Source organism: Spinacia oleracea, chromosome 3 (assembly GCF_020520425.1).
Source record: "Spinacia oleracea cultivar Varoflay chromosome 3, BTI_SOV_V1, whole genome shotgun sequence".
In the NCBI taxonomy this organism is placed as follows: domain Eukaryota; kingdom Viridiplantae; phylum Streptophyta; class Magnoliopsida; order Caryophyllales; family Amaranthaceae; genus Spinacia; species Spinacia oleracea.
In genome coordinates, this window is record NC_079489.1 from 57372566 (window position 1) to 57398037 (window position 25472).

Consider the following 25472-nt stretch of genomic DNA (forward strand, 5'->3'; position numbering starts at 1 on the left):
TGGAAAAAGGTGCGTAGAAAATTCGACCCTGAGGCAGCTATTGGTTGGGTGATAGAACGAAATGGATCTGTTATAGCAGAAGACGCTTCCCCTATTAGATGTAATAGCGCACTGAAGGCGGAAGCTCTTGCTTTGCTTGATGGGATTCAGCAAGCTAAAAACCGAGGGTGGTGGGATCTGCATATTATGACAGATAGTACAATACTGGTAGCGGCCTTACGTAGTTTTCCAAACAGTCCTTTTGAGATTGCGGCTGAATGTGCTGATATTATTAGAATATCTCTAGGAATGAGAAATGTCTATATTAAGAATGTAGTAGGAATAGGGTTAGAAGGACTCATTATCTTGCAACTATGGCAAGGAAAAATGGGTCTTAGGCTTCTTTTGTTTACTTAGTTTTAACTGTTTGTTTCAACTGCCAAAAAAAAAAAAAAGTATATTCTCTTTTGTATATTCGACTATGGTATGCAAATAGTTATCCATGAAGACTGTGTGGGGTTAATTTGTAGCATAGGGTTAATTTGTAGCATAGGGTTAAGAGCATAATTCATGTTTCAGGTACAATAAAATAATAATAATAAAAAAAGGGTAAAGAAGTAGAAAAATTAATTACATAAGATATCCTCAAACGATGTATACTAAGTTAGAAAACATACTAACTGAATGAGCAGGAGCAAATAGAGCCAACTCAGCCAAGGCTTTTCCTTTAATTAATCAAGTAAGAAACGAACATTAGTCATAGGCTTTGTTGACATAATGAATTATTAAGGTATTTCTTAGAGTGCCTTCTCTCGGTAGTTCTGCTCCTGTGGTTTTAAAGGAAGGAAAGACAAGACCTTCATCCTGTCAAAACGGAATAAATAGGTTGTAAAATGCAAAGATGAAACAATCTATACAATATAAAAATCCAAGACGGTGAAATTGATAACTGGATTTCAAACAATAACTTCCATCAAGCAAGCACCACATTTCAACTAGGGGTAAGTTATTTCGGTAAATTCCCTTCAATTGAATGTAATTCCCTATTTCTCTTCTTCAGTTTTTATTTTCATGATTAGTGTGCATTAAAAGCAACTTTTCCACAGTAAAAAATCAATGACAGTTGACCTAGACATGAGACTAGAATCCTGAACCAGGTAATGACTTGTCAAGAGATGGGGGAAGAAGAGTGTAGTGATGGGGAAGAAGAGAGGTATGTAAAGTGAGAAAGAGAGGCAGCGAGTAGCCCATAGAGCGAGGAGGAAGATAAGAGCAGGAGCATGGTGAATGGTGAATGGGAACACAGAGACACTGTGGAGGTAGAAATAGCAGGGATGATAAAACGACTGGGATGTTCACAAGTCATCAACCAAAAGATGAACACCGCTAAATTAGAAAGAGAAGGCAAATACAGAATGGGGTCTCTTGATAGAAAATCAAGAGCATCACACTCTTGTCTCACCAAATGGCAGAGAGATTGCTGATATAGAAAGCATTTTGTTTCTGTATTTCTCTATTGCCCTGTTTTTCTTTCCATTTGGATAAATGTGGATGCTCATACAGGCTTGTCTTCCCGACTTTCCCCTGTATTTCTTCCCATGTTAAAGTTCTTACGGGTGTTGTTTTAAGAGGTTTCAGAGAGAATTTTCAAAGACTTTTTTAGATAAAGGGCAAAGGATAAGAAAGATCATTTTATCATCCATGCCTCATGAGCTATGTTACCCGGACTCGGATACCCATCTCAGGCACGGGCACCTGTCCAAATGCCGGACACGCCTATTTTGTGAAAAAATATGTGATTTTGGTCAAAATGAAGTGTCCACCCAATGTCGAAGATCTGACACATGTATTTAAGGTATGAAGAGTCCAGGTAACAAAGCTCATGGGTGTGCCTATAAGCTGAGAAGAGGGAGCAGCAAGTCTTGGTAATTTTGCATCTAAGAACATCTCCTATTCTCCTTTGTGGGGAAGTGGTTGTGGATTGTGGTGTTTCCAACAAGAACCTAGTTCTCTTTGGCATTGGCCTACAATCAGTATATGAACTCTGAAAAAATGAACGGGATACACATGTAGGGACTTATTCTGCTTACACTAGCCTTTATACATTATTTCACAAGTACCGTCACTTTTCCTTAAATGTTTATTAGGAAGATTCAGCAGGGAGCAATCATTTAATAACCATAGTCCGCCGCTCGCTATACTCCTATTTCCCCCTTGTCAGGTCGAGGGGGGGGGGGGGGGTTTAAATTCCTGGAACTATCATCTTAGCCTAATGATGACAGAAATAAAAAAGAATCCCAGTATATGGGCAGTAGGGAGTTGAGCAAGCTTACTTGATGATTATCCTAACAGCCAATATCTATGTCTATAATTCTATATGTATGTTAATTGTTAAATGCTCATTACCGGAATGTGGTTGATCCACTCTTCAGGTTTCTTGTTTCTATTTCTACAACGATCTACAAAAAGGTCCTAATTAGCGGCTATCTCCCTTACTGCCATTATGCTAAAGTTCCCAAGCAATTGAAAGCATCTGTGTGGGCGGATAGTCTAGACTCAAGAGAAACTAGATACTTGTGAGTTGTGAACTGTGAACATGCGTAGGTTCAGTGACGAAACAAGGCTTTTTTTCCTCATGTTTGTATCTTGTGTTTTGGTGATGGAGAGACAAGGATAAACTTGTACTTTTAGTATGGAATGGATGGTAAGGTTACAAAATTACCTTTCCAGTCGAGTTGTGTAATTTGTTACTAGTCTTATATGCACGTGTGCGTGGGAAAGTAAATTCAAATGTCAAATTGTGTTATTACATCTAATAACCTCAAATAACGGGTAAGACAATTTGTTTGCAAAGTTCTTCTAATAAAAAAAATAAATCATATAATCACTACTTAGAAAACATAGTGCAACAACGTAATACCAAACTGAAGAAATTAAAATATTAAAAATAAAGCAGTTCAAACTTTGTATTCGCATATTAAATAAAAAAACAGCTCAAACTTTGTATTTGCATATTAAAAACGTTTGAGCAGTTTTATTTGTAGAAAATGTTAACGTCATTAGTATTCCCTCCGTCCCGAATACTCGAAACGGTTTGACCGACACATAGTTTAATGCATTGTAATTGACTTATTATTTAATTAGATGGCAGTTGGTAATGGGGTATTTTTTTAAATATAGGTAGTGGGATGTGTGTCAAACTTTTAAAAGGGTAGGGGGTGGGGGTAGTGGAATTTTTTAATGTTTTTTTTAGGGAGTAGGGATGTAGGTAGGTCCTTGGGTAAGTGAGAAATTGATATAATATTAATAAAAGTTTCTATTTTTAGAAACGTTGCAAGTAATCCGGGAAAACGTTTCGAGTATTTCGGGACGGAGGGAGTAGTAGTTTTGGTATTAGATAAAAAATAATCAAAGAGGAAGATGATTGATTTGGACGTAAATTATGGAGAGATTAAGGGCCTGTCCATATTTTTATTGTGTTCCCTGTCAATTATATCTTATTTGTCCATTATTAGGTGCATTTTAGAGTATTCTATAAGGGGACAGTGGGACACTAAAAGGTCATTTGTGTTAATGACCTCATAAGTTCCCTTATAAAATAGAGATGGTATATGGAAAATGGCAAGAAAGAAATGATGGTTTTCTCCATCTTTTTTATATGGTTGAGAATGGTTTGTTTATCTATCTACTCATTTGGCTCAAGCTTATGTGGGTTTCCACGGTGTATCTCTTCTGATGCTGAACACAATTGGTTTTTATGCTTGATTAAGAGCGATAATGAGTCTAACCTGCTCCCAAGTAACTCTGTCAAGCTCAACTTGAGTGAGCTCAACTCAAGGCTTAAATGAGCTGAGAAAAGCAGATTGAGTCAAGAAGCTTTTGAGCAGGCTTAAAATTACAAATAGTAGAAAAGACATAAATTATGATTTATGAGCAAGAATGATTCAACATAACACCTATGGGAATCTTATACGGAGTAACAAGCAAGGAAAAGACCAAAATGCTTCCCTGGATGAGCACAATTACTAAAAAGCTATTGTGAATTGTGATTAGATGAGTAGTAAAGGTATTCTTGTCAATTTATTTTTTGTTGTGTAGAGCATTTAGGCATTTAGACCTCTTTGCAAAAAGAAAAGTACGATATATTGTAGCTTGGAAGTGTGATTTCTTGGTTCAAAGCTTGTAACTCGAGGAAACTCGGGGGCGATCCTAGCCTAAATTTCCGAGCTTGGCAATTTAAATTTTGGCTTGAGCTTTCGAGTTTGGATTGATGTGAGCTGAGCTCAAGTTTGAATTACCATTATCCTTTTTATGTTGTAATGGAGAAAAGGTTACGATTACTCATGAGAGTATCAAAATCTAAGTAGACAAGAAGCATAAAACTGCCATGGTGACAGTTAGGATAACCTAAAAGCATATGCTTTCAGTATTTACACTTACATTCATACGAACGTTCTCATAGTTGACCCAATACAGTTGCCTAAGTTGAAGAACAAGCTCATAATAAACAAGTTATCCATACTCTGCTCTTTTCTTTTTATATCTTGGTGAGGCATAAATCATATTCTCTCAAAAATTATATGCAGCAGCTACACAATTATTGTCTTGTAGATTGTTGAAAGAATTATAATTTCAGAATAACATAGGAAATGAAATGCTTACGAAAGAGTATCAGCACCACAGAAAATAGGAACCCTTCCTAGTCCTGCACTTAGCCACTGCTTCCTTGGTGAAAGTACTAGACTATCAGCATCTGACCCTGTTGCTGTCAAAACAAACTTCAAGAAGAAACATTGAGAACATCAAATATAACTTGATGAAAACATTAGTTACTAAGAATCAAACTGCCAGCACCAAGCCACCAAAAGAGCAGAAGGAATACTCTGCCTCCTTAAGCAGAAATTCCAACGATAAAGAGAAACAAGAACAACATAACCCACTTATTTCAGCCAATTTGTACAAGTCCAACCACTGTAGCGACCAGGACATTCGTTAAGCCCTTACACTACATGCATTAGCACCATGGAACAAGGTATGAATAATTTCCTATATTTACCAACCACATCAGGTAGTTTCTTACAACCATATTCCAAAGCTGTTTTTTCGCAAACAACTAAAAATATATTAACAGCAGCATGCATTTCATCATATTTTCACAATTAGAAGAGAATTGCCTCAATAACCAGTACAGTTCCACTCATGCAACCATTATTCAATTAGATTTCTTAACCATAAGAACTATGTTACTTCGACACCTTGGTTGACCGGGGGTGTCAGGTGTCCCTGAGATATTAGAGCACGAAAACAAGGGAATATGCCTACATGTGCACCAGAATAAGAAGACTTTTTATTGACAAAGAAAGTTTGTAAATACAAAAAAAATGTAGAGAGAGCATACCAGAGGAAAAAGAGTGGCCATGACAGCATAGCTCTCCAGAGGAGGAATAAAGAAAATTGCCAGCACACACGGGCTTCCTGAAATCAGCCCCAAATTTTAGGGGATAACAAACTAGGAATACTGTCTATAACTCATAGAATCATACCATGTCTTTTCAACAACTTCTTAAAAAGTTACTGATAAGAATACATAGATATTTCAAGACCATATCCTCGAAAGACAGTGGAAGATAAGCGTGATTCATATTGACCAAACCATATTTTAAAATAACTATTCCTCCATCAGATGATTGTCAAATTCTTAGAGTGAGTTGAAATAAAATTCCCCAATTCATAAGATGATTGTAAAATTCTAAATTTAATATTCACCTCCTCCATCTTCCCAAGGAGCTTTAATAATTTAGCAAGTCCATTTCATATATTATTTTTGAATTCCTACAGCTTAGAATCGCCTTTTTGTTAATTAAAAGAAGTAACAATAGCATTTGGAAATGCAGAGAACTGACTGAAATCCAAATCTGGCTCTTAAGCTCATTGGACCACATACACTTGTATGTATAAGACACAATATATTATTGGTCTTCCAGTGTGTCCAGAAGAGAGTTACTTTAACATATTTCTTAACTGACAAGATCTGCATAGTTCAAATGTATAAAAACCAAATCAACTTAGAAGTAAATTTGTATAAAGTTTCAAGATGCGCCTTTTATGCATATGGCTCAAATGATAATGACGATGACAAATATAGGTAAGATTCAAATGGTTACATGTGAATCTCTTGTACTTGAGTTAAAGAGACTACTATTCTTGTACTTAAGTTGAAGAGACAACTTGTCAATTGGTTATTACCATATTTTCATAAACAAAGGAACAAATATTGTTCTTCATCGCACCGTCAATCCATCATATATATAATCAGAGTGAGGAAATTAAATTCAGATACTATCCAATAACGGATTAATCCCTCCGTGCCACGGAAAAAAATTCATTTCTCCCTTGAGTTGGGTCGACTTTATATAATAAAATTATCTTTCTCTTTCTTCTTTCTTTTATTTTCTCTCTGCTACTTTAAAGTATTACCGTCCCCACTATCTATCACTTCAACTGAACAATAAACAAGATCCACTACCTTATTTTTATACTCAACAAAACCTTACTACAAATACTAGCTCTAAACTATGTAAACAAGAGAAATGGGCAGTTATTTTTGTGGGATGTAGGGAGTAGAATTTAGTTGCAATTTGCAAGGTTGAACCCAAAAAAATAGTGAATTTCAGTACTTAACATTGTAGGTTCAGGCTCCGTTTTGTTCACCTTATTTCCTCTTATTAGGAAAAATAAGTACAGGAAAAATAAGGGTTGATTAAGTACAAATTACAACTAAAATAAGTTTTGATAAGTTCAAGAAAAAATAAGTGAAAATCAAGTAAATAGAACGCAACCTAAGTTGAAGAAATCACTAAATCAAATAAATGAATCAGCCATCAAGGAAAATATCAATCAATTCATAATTGTTAGGAGCGCAAAATGTCAGTGTAGTTTGAGGTGGTCCTACCAAAACCAGCAAAAAATGCCCAGTTGGATTCAAAGAAATCCAGCCTCCTGTCAAGAGTTACTCCAGAAAGATTCCATTTGTACCTAAATAGATCAGCATCATAGATATTCAAAACCATACTGATGCAAAGACGATAGAGTCCACAGAAACAGAAGAAAGGTGACGTACTCAAAACAGTAATAGGCATACATCCAGGAAAGAAGCAAGAAATTGAGTGCTTTCCCAGCATACGGTATAAAACCAGTGGCAAAAACCTGCATGTATTACCGTGAACAGTGAAGGTAGAGTTGAACAGGCTATAATATTTTATTTTCCGCGGGTGGGGGTGGGGGAGGGGGGGAGTAGAGCAAAGCAGCTGAGTTTTTTCACCATAGTATGTACAGAGGCCAATGTTCACTGATATTGATGACTAGCTTACTCACCTGTGACAATAAATACATAAAACACAATCAGAAGTAGCCTCACCTCCAAGAAGAAGAAGCTGAGGAGGAGAACTGAGTAGACTTGTTCTCCTATTCCAATCATGATCCTAGAAGTAGAAGGCAAGAACAGATTCAACCATACGACAAGGTATTGCTAAATAGTTCTAATGCTAATTGTGAGAAACAACAAATTTGTAATGATATAGGAGTAGACTTCAGTTGTGCTCAAAGCTGGACGTATAAAAACATGATAATTATTTCAAAGCGACAAGACCATAGTGAGGAAAGAAACACTGCTGGATCCTGGAGGCTGTGGCATCCACCAGAGATAAGGAAGGGATACTACAGAAGAGATGGAAATTGTGTCTACTTCGTTGAGAGGAGATGGAATAGCAGAATGATTAGTCGTGGAAGATGAATTCTAAAACATCTGAGATCCCAGGTTACACAATAGACATGTACGAGCACAGTAAGGTCTACCAACAAGTTCTTAGCTTAAATGATAAAAGCATCATTGGTTACTGAAATTTTGACAAAAATGTGTACTTCGTATCTTTTATTATCTTCTGCAATCAATCACTTGTTCAAATTATAAATTCCATAGGATCTTTCAAGACATGTGATTCTATTCAGATAACAAGTTCAGCTTAAATATAATAACCATCACTTTCTGTAGTAAATAAATCATAAATAAACTATTGCAAGTAATATCTTCAACAACCAATGAAAAATTCATGCATTTCTTATACCTTCAATAAATTATTACTAAGAGCTGGTAGCTAACTTCACCAAACATCTTTATACAAATTGCAGAAGTAATTAGTCAACCATATTAATAATATATTCCCACTGCTGTCATTTTTTAGTTGTTCCATTCTACTTTCGAAATCAAACTTTGTGAATTTGACCACAATTTTTTAATAATGAACATTAAATAATATAATACTTCGTTAATATAATGAACATTACAATTTTTTAAAACCTCTTCGCTTCCTTTCCATGAAGTAGAAGATGGTCGTCCCGTTGTCGTCCCGTTATCGCTTTTGGGTCAATTGGAAACAACCTCTCTGCAATTGCAGGGGTAAGGTTGCGTACACCCGACCCCCCCTTACCCCGCTTTTTGTGGGAGCCTTTTCGAGGCAATGGGGTAATGATAATGATAATGATAATGATGATCTTGTTAGATATGTTTCAATGTGTATTATCAAATATCAAGTATAGTTTTATAATTATTTTAATACAAACGAAAGGAAAGACGTGCTTGGACACCATAAAAAGCAAGCGAACAACTAAAAAAAGGCGGAGGGAGTAATATACCCAGCTACTAATCAATACAATCAGTTAGCTGTTTGTCAAAATTAAGTCTCTCAAGCAACAACAAACAATCAGTTGACAGCTGCAGCAAAATCGCCACAATAGCATCTTGTTGCGTTTGTCATAATGCTATAAGCTATCAACCAATACAGCAGGCTATTATCAAAATACAATCACTCAAACCACAACAAAATTAAATTGCAACAAAAATGCCATTAGAAGACCTTGTGATCCTTCCCCATCCCAATATGGTAATCCATATAAGTAATCAGGCAACGTAATAACAAATTCCCCCTTCCTTGTGTGGCACATAACATACATTTGTGCCAATGCGTTGCCTTTGAACATTTGGGCTTCCCAACTGTGAAAGTCTATGTGAAATTGGACACTCCTTGCCAGGAAAATAACGGGCACAGGTCTTTGAAAAAACTCATACGTAAAATTACAAAAAAATATACCCACCATGAATACAATCCCAAGGAGCAAAGAGTCTATATATTTGAAGCCCCTAGGTTTCACATATCCAATATCTAAGACTTTGCATTAAGCATTTCAAAAAGTGATACAAAATTAGTAGTTCTATAGTTTGAAGCACAAAATTCCTGTCTCTTTAACTGTAATGAAAAAATTCAAGTTTGAATCAATAAAGACCGTAAGTTCTTAGACCACCAAGCATGAAACTGGCTCTGATGATTATAATTGTATAAACACCAAATGTACTCATGATTTATTTACCAGTATTATGTCTGGGTAAGTAGGACAGCCACATAGAGAAGTAAGTCAGTAACAGTATACAAAAAGTCATAAACTGATTGAGCATATATTCAAAAGAAAATAACAATAAAGTTCGAACTTTACCCTCCAAGACCAGCAGATTTATCTGAAACAGCAATTTGTGCAATTGATGCCTCTTTATCACCTGTAATCGGTGCTGCTGAAGGCTTATATTTCCCCATAGCAACAAACCCATGCTTAGCTATATCATTGTACCTTTATTTACAAAAAGTTGAACAACCTCAAAAATATGAGTAAACCCTGAGGAATCATGAAACTAAAGGAGAAAACGAATTTCAATTAACAGTTCCATTTTCAAACCATTTGCATCTTTTACAGTCAATTTAAGAGCGTTTAATCGTAGTGGAAGTACAGACTACCCTTGTGACATCACTAAATTATATAGTCGGTCAAAGATTCAAAACTACCAGACATTCAAAAAAAAATCGAGTGATCTTATAAATTTCACCTCATCATATGTTGAATTACTGAAGACGGACTTTACTTACTAGAATACTAGAGTCACTGACTCATAGTCTCACAGAAAAAGACAAGATAAAGAGAACAAAAGGCCTCAATACTCAATTAACTAACTGTGCATTAAATAACAACTTTACCGGAACAAAATAAGGAATGGGGAGGGAGAAGAAGTAAATATTTCCTTTCATGTCTTTCGAAACTTCAGAAATATTTAGTTCATTAATGAGGTAAGGAAAATAGCCTATTCCTTACCCTCCCCTTCCCCATCAAGACATCCAACACAAGGAAAATCAATCCCGATTTCTCCCTCCCCGGCTCCGCTCCCCTCCTCTCTGAATCTCTTCATTCAAACATAAAGCAAACTCACGCATAACAAGAAAATATCAGTCACAGAGTTATAACAACAAAGCGACCAAGTATATGAAAACAAAAGCATAGGTATCATCATTCTCAACTATCATCTTTATCCCCCTCTATCAGATTATCCTATTACCACGGAACAAAATCATACAACAGGAATGTGTAGAAAATGAAGAGCACCAATATTGCTTTACAAGCAGAATGAAGGCATTGAATAACATCCCTCTTTCCAAATATTCAATCATCCATCATGAAGTTAATTTACACAAATTGTTTTCTAATTTTACAAAGTATTCACTTATGCAAAAACCTAAACAAGTTTGAATAATATGCAGCAAAATTCTAGCAATGGGGATACACAAATTTTACTACCCATAAAGTGTAAGAGGAGGAATGAAATCATTTTCTTCGAAAACAAAGAAAAATAAAACAAAAATTATAATCCCACGATTAGAAAGAGAGCAAAGGCTATTTCCACATTCATCGTTGTGTAAATTATATCCACTTTATAGTTTAAAGCAGTAATCACCCTCAATAAAAACTATTATTGCCAGAAACCTCTAATTTTTGTTACTTGTGCAACTTCTAGAAAGGAGACTGAACTCATTTGTCATATGATAATACTTCCCTTCAACTTCCCCCTGATAAGACCATAGATAAATCATACCAGAAATCATTTTTCCACTTCTAAATATTCTAAGTATCAAATAATTGTACGCAGCCCGCCCAAGTTTTTCATAAGGCCCCCAAAAAACATTGAGTCAGGAAAAATAAAATGTTCCATTTTTTCGAAGAAGACAACCTTAACGTTATGCTACACAAGTGACCAGTATGGACAAAGATGTTGTCGAGGGAGGTGTAACTCAAGCCAAATGTTCGACAATAGTATTTATGATTATTCAATCCAACAAATGGTGCAGGAAAAGGGACTTGGAATGGTACCAGCAACAAAACAAGCGTGATGCAATAATTGGATCAAGCGCTCAATATGCATGTCAGCTAATTAGAATGCTCATAAAATCAAAGAAGTTGAGGTGCAAACAAACAAATACGAAAGGGAAAAAAATAGGGAAAGGCGAAAGCTGATGAAAGATAAGATAAAACTAATAAATAATAGGAAAAAATAATTACGAAGTATAATAATTCAACCGTTGCCCACTATTCTTAAAATAGTCCCACCTTTTGATTAGTTCCGAATAAAAACAACTTTTAGGGATGTCTTCATAAAATGGTCCTTGACCTGTTGATAACCAGCATAACAAGTAAACATGACTTGTGGTATTTTCAAATTGGTCCAGCTTTTAATAAAATTTAAGTAAAATAAGATTATTGCCCCTCTCCATGACATGCAATGAACCAAGTGTAAGGGAAGGGCGTAATAGGTAGTAAGTAATATTAGGTAAAAGACAAATTAGGTAGGTGTAGTAGAATGGTTATAAATAAGAGCATATTAGGTTATGGGAGGGATGTTGAGAAATTAGTAAAGCTTAGGCTTTGGAGAGTTGTGACCTCAAGTCACTAACTTGGAGATTGGTGGCCTCAAGTCACTACCTTTTATATTCCAATTTGTGTTCTTCATCCTTCAAGCAAATTAAATATATTTTAGTCATTAATTTTCTGCTCAAATTTATCAGTTCATCACACTTGGTATCAGAGCGGTACAGTTCTGGGAGGGTTATTGATCTGATTTTCTGAGTTTCAAAAAAAAAAAAAAAAAAAAAAATGGAGTTAACCAAATCTGATAAGAAATCCCAGGAGGAGTGGGATGAGATATTCCAAAAATGTAAGGAAGAATTCGTGAAAAACATTATGGAAGGTCTTTCTCCGATTTTCTCTTCGTTTCGGCAAGAATTGAAGGAAATTAAAGAGAAGTTTACTGAAATTAAGGAGGAGATTAAGGAAATGAGAGAGGATGAACATTATGTTGATCCGGAGGTGACTGATGTACAAAAGAAAAGGGAAGTGGAGAAAAATGGGGGTGAATGTTTTTCACCAAATCAGTTTGGAGGATGGAGTTCAAATTGTGTAAAATATGCTAGGAGGGCTGGTGATTTTGCAGGTAGAGGTGGCGATGGTTTCAGAGGTGAATCAGGTGGCGAACCAGACATATTCACGAAGGGTGGGGTTTTTGAGGATGGCGGTGCCAGTGGCGGATCTGGTAAAAGTCATGGTGATTTTGCTGGTGGATTCACCGGTGGTGGTCTAGGTGTTAGTGGTAGCATAAGCGGTAAATCTGGTATACCAACTGTAGTATTCGAGCGAGGCGGTGCTGGTGGTTGCGGTTGCGGATCAGGTGGTGGCATGGTGTAAAAATGCGGTATCGGTCGCGATTGCGGGATCGGTACGGTGATGCGGTAACGGAACGGTCTCGGTGGTCGCGGAACGGGTCGCGGTGATCGCACAATATCAATTAGGGAGGGAAATAAAAACTAATTAAAAAATATTTGTATAAAAGAGTAGATCAATGAGGCAAAAAAGAAAAAGAAAAAAAAAAAACATGTGGGTAGTCTTTTGGCACCTGTTATATTTAATAAAAGTGATATAAACCCATCCCCAGTTGCCACCTAACCCAGCCCCACCCACCTTTTTATTTAATAAAAGGGAAAAAAAGTCAGTCTACACCCAAGGCCCCATCACGTGAAAGAACCACCTGTCACATTTTAATAAAAGTAATCTCCCAATTGCTACCTGCCCCAGCCCCACCCACCATTTTATTTAATAAAAGGGAAAAGAATTCAGTCTACCCCCAACTCCAGAACGCGTGAAAAAAGAATCCAAGAGCCTAAACTCTTCTTCTTCTTCCTTCCTCCAGGCTCAACATCCATGGCGGCCTTCACTCGTCTGCTTCTTCTCTACTCGAAATCTTTGTTTCTTCTCTCATTTTCTATGAATAATCGGTTAATTTGCGAGTCCAAACGGTATATCTCGGGCGATTTTTTACTGGAACGGTGTAACTCGGGCGATTTTTGACCGGAACGGTCGTACCGGCCGAGATCTCGCTCTTTTATAAAACGGCGTGATAAATCGCCCAATCTCGTATCGCCAAACTCAAAATCCGAGTTAACTCGGGCGATATGAGTTAACTCGGACGAGTTTTTATACCATGGGTGGTGGTCCAGGTTTTACTTATGGAGGTCAGTTGGGTTTCTTGGCAGAAAAGTCTCGAGGAAGGGTTTGGGGCAGTGGTCTTACTGGTGGTCGGAGAGGGTCGGTGGAGTTCGCCAAAAGTGTTGTCAACGGTGGTGGAGGATATTTCACCAATAGATCTTGTGGAGCATCTGGGAGCCACTTGTTGGTGGTCAACCTCCACCTGGAACCGACGGTGAAAGAGAAAGAAGATTCAGAGAAAAGGATGGAGGACACTAAAGTCGTGGTCTTTGGTGATTACTCCGGCCAAGGCGGTGGAGCAGTTGAGGGTGGTGCTGATATATTTGAGTGCAGAAGATTGAGAAATGATACAGTCAATGTATTCAATGTACCACCAAGAGGAGTGTTTGAGAAAGGTGACGCTATTGGCAGTGGATCCGGTGGTGGGCCTGGCATTTTTGCCGGAAAATGTAACAGGGATGAATTAGGGAAGCAGCTGCTTGGGAGGAGTTTTTAGAAGGAAATGATGGTCAGGGTAAAGTGGTAAATGAGTCTACTGTTAACCTAAACAAATTAAATGGAGACAAGGGAGTTGATGGTGGGACCATGCTTGCTCACCACTCATTGTTAGGGGAGATTCCAGAGAAATTCAAAGAAAAGGGTGAGTTGGAGTTGAATAAACGTCAGATTTCTTATGGAGAATCTTTAATAATGAATGTATTGTATTGGCCCATGTTATCAAATTATCAATTCAAAGCCCATCTCTTCCCAACAATTTCTAAACCCATTTTACTCCACCCATATTTACAAGAAAAGCCTTCTTACTTCCCCAATCCTCTCACTTACAACCCATTCAGAACAGGAGCATTACAGCCATGGTGTAAAAACTAGCCCGAGTTAACTCGTAACGCCCGAGTTAACAAGGTTTTGGAGGCTGGCGATACGAGATATCCCGAGTTGTAAAGGTGTTTTTAAAAACGGCGAGATCTCGACCGGTTCAACCGATACGAACGAATTTTGTCCGCATTAAACGTTATGAACCTCACATCTACTCGGTTTTCAGCCGAATTCCCCATGTATTCGACAAAAAGAAAGGGAAAAGGGAAAGAAATGGAGAAACTCCATTGAAATAGAGTAGAGAACTCCATTTTCAAATCTAAAACAAGAGAGGAGAGAGAAGGTAGACAAAGGAATTCATTTTAATTATGTCACGTGTACGGTTTAGGGGAAGGGGACTAGGGTAGGTAGTGAATGGGGCTGACATGGGGCTTCTTTTTAAATTTTTAAATTCCTACGCGACAACCGCGACACGGTCCGCGACTAACGCATCATTTCCGTTACCGAGACTCCGCGACCGATCCCGCGACCGTGACCGATACCGCATTTTTTATCTATGATTACAGCCCACACATGCTAATTCTAAACCCAACCATCCTGATCCCACCAATTCCCCCAAATCCACGTTTTACTGCCCTCACTCAAGACCCAGGTTCTCAACCTATAATCAGTTCAAACCACCTTCAAAACCAGACCTCCCTCACTTCCTGACTATTTACCACAATTTTCATATTGATTTTACCTTACCCCTGGACCTTGAGCCCCAGCGGAAAGCAAACAATAGACGCCAGAACGATAAAAATGATTACTATCAAGGTCTGGAATTCAATGCTTATTACTACCCACCTTGAGGACAAGGTGGAAGTTTAGGAGGCCGGTATTGCAATGAACCAAGTGTAAGGGAAGGGCGTAATAGGTAGTAAGTAATATTAGGTAAAAGACAAATTAGGTAGGTGTAGTAGAATGGTTATAAATAAGAGCATATTAGGTTATGGGAGGGATGTTGAGAAATTAGTAAAGCTTAGGCTTTGGAGAGTTGTGACCTCAAGTCACTAACTTGGAGATTGGTGGCCTCAAGTCACTACCTTTTATATTCCAATTTGTGTTCTTCATCCTTCAAGCAAATTAAATATATTTTAGTCATTAATTTTCTGCTCAAATTTATCAGTTCATCACATGACACCTTTCTCTCTCCTCCCCCTCCACCAGCCTCGCTCCCTTTCTCTCTCCTCCTTCGCGTACATCTCCACAGCTCTGCTCCCCTTTCTTCTTCCTCATCTGCCATTAAAGCTTCTCGTTTGAGCTCATAAGGTACTACAGTCGTCATCTATTTCCAACACTTTCCCAATTGATCTTCAACCCCACCATTTGACACATGATGATGATTATCATCACGGGTCATCAAGATAATCTTGACCACCAACATTACATTTCATTACCCATTTTTTTCATCAACATCATCTTCCCGTTACCCATTTTTCCATCAGCATCATGACCCATTTTTCCAGCTTATTACAGGGGATTTTAAGAGATTAAACAATGGGAAACACTTATTACATGGCCATTGCTTTTGTCATTTACCTCAAATTTAATTAAACCACAAAAAAATGCAGATAAAAAAAATCAATGAACGAAAGAACAGAAAATTCCCAGTAAAAACAGGGGCACAAAAATCAAAGGAAATTGCTAAAATGGTTGTAATTATGGGCCATATGCTTTATTTACGAATCAAAAACAAGAACCAACTCAAGAAAAACCGTCCATCTCCCTTGCAAGTTCCACCTGAAGTGAAGAAAATGTAAAAAGACTGAGGAGGACAGTAGTTGTCGTGGTGACAAAGTAACGGTGTGGTGGGTTGCTTGCGGTGAATGGGAGAAGGAAAAGATTGAGAGGAGGGGAGGATTAGGAAGAAAAAGAAAGATAGTATGCTTAAAAACAATGAGTGGGTGTCCAATAAAAGGATGTCGTGTGTCGTAATTGTTGGATATAATGCAAAATTGCAAATGGAGGTTGTGGTATAGGCTAGAAGGGCCATGTTGTAACTGAGAGTTCGGAATGATGAGACTCTTCAGTTGCAAGACTATTCCTCTCTAATTTAAATTGTTGTAATAATCCTTTATTTTACGTCCCTAAAGCTGATTTTCCTCCTTAAAATCAGAGAGTTTTTATGGTATATTTTTCTGGTGACAAATTTCTCTCCTAAAACAACTCTTCATTACGATTTGTTGTTGCCTTTAAAAGAAGACTTTTGTTGTCCACAAAAATACATAGAAAAACTATCTTCTTCCTTATTCGTTACGGATTTTCCCTCTCCAAGTCTGAGCATTATTATGAGTTCCTAATTTCCCTTATTTGAGTGCACATTAGGGGAAATAGTATGAAATCTTGGGAGCAACGTCACGACCGTTTGCACCATAGTCGGGGCTTTCCTTCAAAGACAGTGTTCCTAACACGTCACAGCTTGATCGGACAATGATTGGACCAACATCAACTAGCATGCTCGGAAGTGCATCCGGATTCAAACTTCACAAATCCAAACCAATGTATAAAAATGCTAAAGGCACACTAGGTGATAGGCACCCTATTGTGCCAAGGCATGCCTTAGCTGCGCTTCGCTGAATGATTAACAATTAGAAAAATATTGGTAGAGTGTGTCATAGGTACACCTTATTGCGCCTCCTTGAAATTGCCTCGCTTGGGCCAATAAAAACGTTTGACCCCTATCGCCTAATGCCTAAGCCATCAGCCCTCAGCACCATGCGCACCTTTTGGCCTCCAAGAGCCACAATTTGGGCATGTTTATATATAACACTTTAGACATCAAAGGTGAAAACAATGTTTTTAGAAGTACTAAATGTACTAAAAGGAAAAGTACTAAACTATAGTGAATAGGCGAGCAAATCATCATAGTGTTGCTAATATTTGTCACATGAATATATTTGAATACGGTTATTTAATTACATAAAAAACCGTAGGACTCCTATTATTAGTTTGGTATGGACAGGTACAAATATATACAATGTTACCCGCGTCTAGGTCATTAGAGAAGTTTCTAAAAGACTCACAACAAAAGTTTTTTCAAAAATTGAAGGTGTATTTGATGTCAAAAGCAAGATATATTACACAATTTACATATAGATATCAAAAGTGTAAAAAACCAAAAATTTAAGACAAAAATTTTGAAAGTTACCAGATATTGCTGAGTATAATGCTGGACACATACAATGGATAGAACCACACTAGCTGCATTTTATAGGCAAACAAAAATATTTCAAACTCAAAATTTATTTGAAACAAGTCTGCAAAATATTGCATCACAATGAAAAGTCCACTCAAGAAGATAAATTATCCACAAAGACATAAGTAATGCACCAATTAGCCCATATGTTGTCAAGTCCATAACAAATAGTAAAATCCTTGAAAGAGGAACAGAACAGAGAAACAACTACCTAGTTTGCCACGGGAATGTCACAAACTCGTAGGAATCAAGGAGATAGCAAAGACATGTTTCTTAGGAGCAGGGATAAAAGTGACCAATAAGAGCAACTCCAATGGTTACAAAATGGATCTGCTCAAAAAAAAATGAGCATGTGAGCAGGTAGCCCACCATTGGTACAACAATGACATAAGCAACTGTTAAAACCTTGTAGCTATTTTGGGCTACGTAGCTCAAAAAAAATATAGGTCAAATAAATAAATTATTTAAATTAAATATTATAGGGAGCTACAAAGTATTGTAGCCCACCAATGTGATAATTTGTAGTTTTAATCCATTGTAGTTAGAAATTTGATGTGGCAAACTTAGCCACAACATCTTGTAGCTCACCGTTGGAGTTGCTCTAATCCTTTACATAAAATAGCCACTGGAATGAACATGTAAACATATAAGAGCAACTCCAACGGTGAGCTACAAGATGTTGTAGCTAAGTTTGCCACATCAAACTTCTAACTACAATTGATTAAAACTACAAATTTTCACATTGGTGGGCTACAATACTTTGTAGCTCCCTATAATATTTAATTTAAATAATTTATTTATTTGAGCTATATTTTTTTTTGAGCTATGTAGCCCAAAATAGCTACAAGGTTTTAACAGTTGCTTATGTCATTGTTGTACCAATGGTGAGCTACCTGCCCACGTACTCATTTTTTTGTGAGCAGGTCCTTTTTTTAACTATTGGAGTTGCTCTCAGTATATAACAATACATAGAATGATCACAAAGAGATCACACACAACGGGAGTCATAGAAGATAATCCTATTCAGAGTGTTTCAGAAATTTGCAAGTATAATAATCAAGCAAGTATAATAATCAAGCAACTTTTTATTTTTTTATTTTCAAAACATAAAGTCTATTCTCCAATCTGGTATTTTGGAATATATAGTCAAGCAACTTTTTGTAATTGGTTTCTCGCGGAAACTTGACTCTCTCTTTTTATAACATTGTAGCATCTTCTCCTTAGTTTTAAAAAGCGCGAAGCACACTGAAGCGCAAAAGACCCCTGGAGCTTAAGCGCAAAGCGAAAGCGCACGCTTTTTGTAGGCGAAGCGCACCCAGAAAGGAATAATAAAATTTCAAAAGTTCGGAAAATATGGAGAAAAGATGGAAAGAAAAGATGAAAAAAAAAAAAAAAAAAATCAAAACGATGAAAGAAAAATTCAGAATCCGACGGGAGAAATCCGGCGAGAAGGCTAGAGAAATCGGGTTACGGGAGAAAATTGCACTAGGGTTTTCAAAAACTTTCCAAATATTTGCTTTTCAAAAAAAGAAATCACGTGTACTTTAAAAAAAATGTTGGAGTCACGTGGCTTTATTTTTTATAAGAAGAAGGGTCAGATAGGCCCAAACTACAAGAAGCGCAAAAGCGCTAGGAAGCGCAGAAGCACCGAAGCACCGAAGCGCTAGGAAGCGCGCGCTTCTTGTATGTCGCTAGGCTTCGGCTGGCAGAAGCGTTTTGCTGTGAGCTTTTGAGCTTTTGAGCTTCCGAGCTTTAAGCGCAAAAAAGCGCGCTTTTTAAAACTAAGATCTTCTCCTTGGATTTCTCTCATCACTCACATCTCACACAGGAAAAAAGGAAAAGGAACAACCATGCTTCTTTAAGGATAAAAGAATCAATTAGTGAGCTGTGAGCTACACAGACATTGAGTGAATTGTGATTCATCTATAAAATCAGAAACAGCCACATTTAACCTTGATGTTGATTAAAAAATGACAAGATTCACAAAATTCATATCGTGGCAGCAAGTCTATATTAAGCTTATTAGTCGGGTATAGTATTTAGCCAAGAAACAAAAGTTGTGGTGCAGAATGTTACTACAAGAGTTTGAAAGAAAACACACACTTACATAGATGAGCTGTATCAGAAGTTTTCGCATTGTTGAATAAAGAGCCAAAACTACTCCATATCTGCATACTTCTTCATACATAATATGAGGGCACTGATCAGGCAATATCCATTGCAGCACAGGAACAAGAAATGATTTCAATATATATACACTGCAACAAAAACATAGATGGAAGATAATTCACTAATAATACAACAACACTAAGTCCCCAACAAGAGTGTAACAACTATAATTGCAGAGACAGAAGAAACAATGTTATCTAAAAGAAGTAGAATAGGAGAAAAGGCCATTCAAAAGGGATGCAGAAACAAGATTAAACGTCAGAAATACATGGAAATATTCTCAATACACATTTAACTGTTGTCCTGACTATATATCCCAAAGAATCAGAAAACCACAATCAAAAGAACAAGATAGAACAATAATCCAAGACTAATCAGATTTAACATTATCCATCACACTATTCAATTTGTTCACGGGCTACCCAATTTGGTAAAAGTACCATGTAAAATTGATTTGTTGTCCCAAACCAGATGACCCTTGTACAAAAGGAGACCTAAGGACGTAAACTCAAACCTTCAAGCTTTAACGAAGAAACTCTCATCCTCGTCAGATAAAATTTTCCATCAAGAATTTCTAAAACTCTATTTTTTAATACAAGCCACTCCTTCTTATGCCTCCAAAACATCAAGCATTTCCCATCAAAATCAACCTTCTCAGCAGAAAGGTGTTCCGGAACCCTTAGAACCACCTAATTACTACATTGCCAAAGAATCTCCAAAATATACAAAATTTAAGCATTCCCTTAAGTTCGATTTACTATTCACAAAATCCCCAAAAAAAAAAGTAACACAAAAAAATAAGAAAAATTATGGATTATGATTATACCTGCCCAAAAAAATGAATCCATTAAATAGAAAACATTGTCCAGTTCTAATCAAAAGGCTTCTAGACCTGGAACATAAGATGACGACCCTATGAACAAAGCAAGCCTCTTTGAAGCCATAGAACCATAGAAGCGATCCTTGCTTTAGCTTTGATGTTGTAATTGCTGCAATTTGCGGACAAGCGCTTGCCATGCGATTACGCGCGAGGAGAGAGAGAGATTAAGCCGGACTCTGGTAGTCAAAACTTCACAGAAACTTGGTTAAAAAAATACGACCGCAAAATTAATTTGGGAACAAAGACACCGAAAGCTACTTATTTTATATTTACACTAATATAAACTTGGTCCATGCTAACTTAGGGCAACGGAGTAATTTGTATGGGCAACGACAGTTATTTTGTGATTTTAAATAGTAACTATATACGTATTACAGTAACTATGTGTTTTAAAGAGTTACTATGTGTTTTGTAGAGTTTCAATGCGATTTGTGTCTAGCCCACTTTATATACGTTTTAAACTTTTTTATTTTTCAAAATTTTAGATCTACATTCTAATCATTCTCTTTCATTTTCTCTCTCTTCATTTTCTCTCTATGCTTTTCAAAATTTAGCCCAAATTTCTAGGTTTTGACCGATTTTCTTCGTAATTATTTTATAATTCTTATAATTGGATCTATTAGACGAGGAAAAATTGGAGGAAGTAGTAGATCAAGAAGGAGGTTCGTCGTTGCCGAAATCAAATTGAAGAATTTGCGCTCGCCTACAAATCTTCGCAAGAATTTTTAGAGATCACATCTCGATTTGTTGTTTTTTAAAAGAATTTTAAGTCTATTTTTATTTAAAATTGAAAATATTTGTTGTTTTGAAGAAATTAATGTTTGTGTTTTACCGAAATATCGTTTTCACTTCGCGAATTCGATCAGTGACTTCACGATTTTAAATAGTAACTATATGAGTAATACAGTAACTATATGGTTTAAAGAGGTACTATGTAATTTTAATGGTTACTATATGTGTACAATAGTTACTATATTATTTTAATGGTTACTATATGTGTACAACAGTTACTATATGTGTACAATAGTTATTATTTTGTTAAGTGATTTGAAATGTTTGTTGTTTTGTTGAAATTAGGGTTAGTGTTTCACATAGTTAGTATATAAATGATATAGTCTCCTTTAATTTATGTTGCGAAATAGTGTTTTTAATAGTCACTGGAATGTTCGTTGTGTTTATGTTAGTAGTAGTTTTTAGAGTAACTATATTTTTTAAAAAGTTACTATAACTTTAAAACAGTAACTATATGTTTAAATTAGTCACTATATTTTTTAGAAAGTTATTATAAGTTTAAAACAGTAACTATGTGTTTAAGATAGTTATTATGTTATGAACAGTTTATAGTGACTTTTGGATAAATAATACTTTGTAGTTACTATACGATTACATTATGTACTATGTTATTTAGAGTATGTTTTTGTCTGCTTCTTAGATAGTGACTATATGATTATAATGGTTACTATATGTGTACAATAGTTACTATATTATAATAATAGTCACTATATGTTTTATATAGTTACTATATGGTTTATATAATTACTATATATTTGAAATAGGTACTATGTTTATTTTATCATGATTTGTTACCATATGTTTATTTTCTCTAATAGTTACTATATGTTCGAAATATGTATTATGTTTATTTTATCATAATTTGTTACCATATGTTTATTCTCTTCAATAGTTACTATATGTTCGAAATATGTATTATGTTTATTTTATCATGATTTGTTATCATTATGTTCTTTTTATATTCATAATTTTTTGTTCTCTGTGTTATTAATAATAAGAGTGACTATATTAATATGACAGTAACTATATGACTATAACAATAACTATATATGCAGTTTTGTGAGTATCTTACCATCATTAAATCTAAGAGTTACTATATGATGTATAATATAAACTATATGTTTAAAATAGTTACTATGTTACTTTTTCATATTTAAATGTTAAATTATTAACTTAGTTTATATGCTATTGATTCAGAAATCCAAAGATGATGCATCCATAATTGAAGTCGTGCAAAGAATAACTTCTGCAACGAAAACAAAAGAAGAAGAAGAAGAAGAAGAAGAAGAAGAATAAGAAAATCCTGACAACAATGAAAACCAAGGACGTGGTAGAGGAATGAAGGATGTGCGTGGAAGTGGCGATTAATATATTTTTTAGTTCAAAAATCATTTGAGTTTAATGTGACTTATTTAATAGATGCAAATAATTAGAATGTCATAGCTTAAAACAACTAACTATGTAGTTAATGTTTTTCTTAATTATTGTTCAAGAGTTATAATTATTCTTACTTTTGATATACTTCCTCTTTTTTATTTAGTAACTATATGATATCACTACTAGAAATACATTTTTTAACGACCATATTATAACGACGAACTCTAAATAATTGTCGTTAACGGACTTAAATGGGTAAATGGTACCCAAACCGTCGAGCATCATTTTAAAGGAGAAAATTGAGCGGCTTTTTCTATATTTTGCTCGTCGTTATTGCTCAAAGGAAGAAAACGATTTAAGAAAACTAATTAACCCTACACTCCAGTACGGGGTGTAACACCCTAATAATTCCTTGCTTTTATAAAATCATTTTCCAACTTAAAATAAAGGAATTACTAAAGCATTACCGCCACCGTGATAACGGTTAAGGCTATTACCAGAATTACGCAGCGGAAATTAATGTCAACTAACTTTTAAAAACATAATTAATAATTTATCGAGGCCTCCTACATTTTGGAACCATAATGGCCCAAAACCAAAACATAAATAGTTTAAACATTTCAAACATAATTAAAGTAATATTAAATGGTTCTAAATACGAAAACATGCAACTCTCTCGATCATCCCAAGCCACATGATTCCGATCTACCAACCTGCTATATTATTCTACTCCCCATCAATGCAAGTGCAAATGATAGATCATCATAGGGTCATTAAGGCAAAGGCCATGACCAAAACACACAAAACACGTTGTCAGCAAAAGCTGAGTACTTACAAGAATAGAGTGAAATGAAACTAAAACATGCATCACTCACTAAGTACTAATCAACATGCAAAAGCCATATTAATAATTAACAACCAATCATGAATACAAGACTCGACTCTTGACTCGACTCTTTACGCACAATTTAATTAGAATAAGCTTCGAACGGGCCAAAAGAATATTCCATAAAGGAAAAAGGTGATGGGAGCCAACCATACACCACATAGTAAATAATAAATTCGGGCCATACCGAGTGTCGGGCCATACCGACGGAATTCCTGCGCATATTATAAATGAAACAACGTCTTGTATCATTAGTAGGAGTACGAGCTTTCCGGCAAGACTCCCCCCATTGTTCATACTCAAGGTATATACGTTCCAAGAGTTTTGAAGCTTGTTCTGGTTGCACTTTACGTTTATTAATTTTTTATTAAAGGCGAACTCAAGACTCACCAACATGCACACATATAATTAATAAACAACAACCAAAATAATCTTATTTTAAATGCTTTAGGACTTGTGATCAACAAGGCAAGACACTTGTGAAATTACTACCATGTTCCTCCTCACCAAAGTGAGAATCCACATCATGCACATTAACATGAGGGTTGTGCCCTTGCACGACAAGTCCTAATTTATTTCATACATAATATTTCCAACTGAGCCCTACATGTGCGGTGGCTTACGTGATCTAACCCTTCACATGTGGTAAAATAAATAGTACAACGAGGTACGAATAATTGGCTCAAAGTATGCTAGACATCTCGTACAATAGCATAACAATAAATAATCCATCCCTTGCATGTGAAACAAACCATACATGCATAAATATTGAACAACATGATTGACAATGAAATCCATACTCATAATAATTTCAACATGCTTGTTCAACAACTAATCCAATAAATCCGACATCAGAAATGACATGCTCGTTCACCAAAACAACATGATTCCACATAATGTAATTCACGTCATCAACAATCATGTAATGTCATTGACAAAAGGTGTGGTCGCCCTAGACTTGTACGTACCTTGAATACCTAAGCGTAGGGGCCACTTTGCAATAACGAGCACTCAACTAGAAATCACCTCCTATCATCAAAATAATGAAACTTAAATTATTTCTATGTTCATTAAATTTCCAGCAACTTTATAAAATTTAAGACCTCCTTTAAACTTTAGAATTCAATCGTTTTTCAATAATCAAAACGTCTCAATTTGCAAAATCAATCCTTAGTACGAAAACATACTTTTTCCGCCTTTAAAATCAATAAAAATCGACACTTTAAACCTTTATTCAAATCTGAAAATATAATTGATTATCATAATTGAAATCATCACCTAATTATGCTAATCAATTTACTCATTAGGTCTAGGTTAAAACCCTAACTTGAAAACCCCAATAACACTAGTTTATCATCATAAAAATCAATGCTTTATTCAATAAACAAATCTGAAAATTCATCCTTTAATAATTAAAAACAAACCTAACGAATCACAACACGCAAATCCTCAAACCACGGTGTTCATAACCGGTTCCCAGCATTTTAATTACTCAAAACAATATTAATATAATAATTTAAAATACGGAATTTAAATAGAATAGGTAAGGAAGAAGAGAATTATACCAATCCGGCCTATAGCACGGAACAACCACGAATTAGAGTGATTGGGCGAAAAGGAATTGAATTACGAGCACGAACAACACGTACACACGCTGGGGCGCGCGCGCGAGAGGAGGGGCAAAAGCGAGGGCGTGCGCTGAGCACGCGAGCAATAACAAGGCAAGCAGCAGCGCGGGCACGAGGGCACGTTGCGGCTGCGGGCGAGAGACGAGAGGGACAGCGCGCGCTGGCGCGAGAGAGCGAGCGAGGGAGTGCGGGCGCTGGCGCGCGAGGGCACACGAGAGAGGGAGTGTGGGCGCTGGTGCGCGAGGGCACACGAGGGCACAAGGGAGCAGCAGCGACGCAACAACACGAGGCTCGTGC

The 25472-nt window shown here is 36.2% G+C and overlaps 1 protein-coding gene across 2 annotated transcripts; it reads right to left on the bottom strand.

Annotated features, from left to right (window-relative positions):
* Positions 1–552: 552 nt before the first annotated feature.
* Positions 553–20737, bottom strand: LOC110783841 (protein EI24 homolog). 2 transcript variants are annotated; one of them, XM_021988230.2, is made up of 10 exons: positions 20505–20737; positions 19551–19701; positions 17396–17448; positions 9526–9657; positions 7397–7460; positions 7100–7185; positions 6932–7014; positions 5378–5454; positions 4642–4757; positions 553–843 (listed from the first exon to the last, which is right to left on the bottom strand). In XM_021988230.2, exons 1-10 carry the CDS (start codon positions 20627–20629, stop codon positions 777–779), a joined length of 954 nt encoding a protein of 317 aa, XP_021843922.1. In that variant the 5' UTR covers positions 20630–20737; the 3' UTR covers positions 553–776. The 2 variants fall into 2 exon arrangements, with proteins under 2 accessions (XP_021843922.1, XP_021843921.1); XM_021988229.2 differs by having other exon boundaries at positions 20439–20737.
* Positions 20738–25472: the final 4735 nt, after the last annotated feature.

Bases quoted from the DNA above. Each gene is read 5' to 3' on its own strand.
- LOC110783841 (XM_021988229.2), bottom strand. From the start codon at position 20,629: ATGGCAAGCGCTTGTCCGCAAATTGCAGCAATTACAACATCAAAGCTA. The intron at 4,758-5,377 runs GTATGCTCTCTC...TTCTTCTTGAAG, and splicing joins TGGCCACTCTTTTTCCTCTG to TTTGTTTTGACAGCAACAGG. The intron at 844-4,641 runs GTAAGCATTTCA...CCGTTTTGACAG, and splicing joins TGTGGTGCTGATACTCTTTC to GATGAAGGTCTTGTCTTTCC.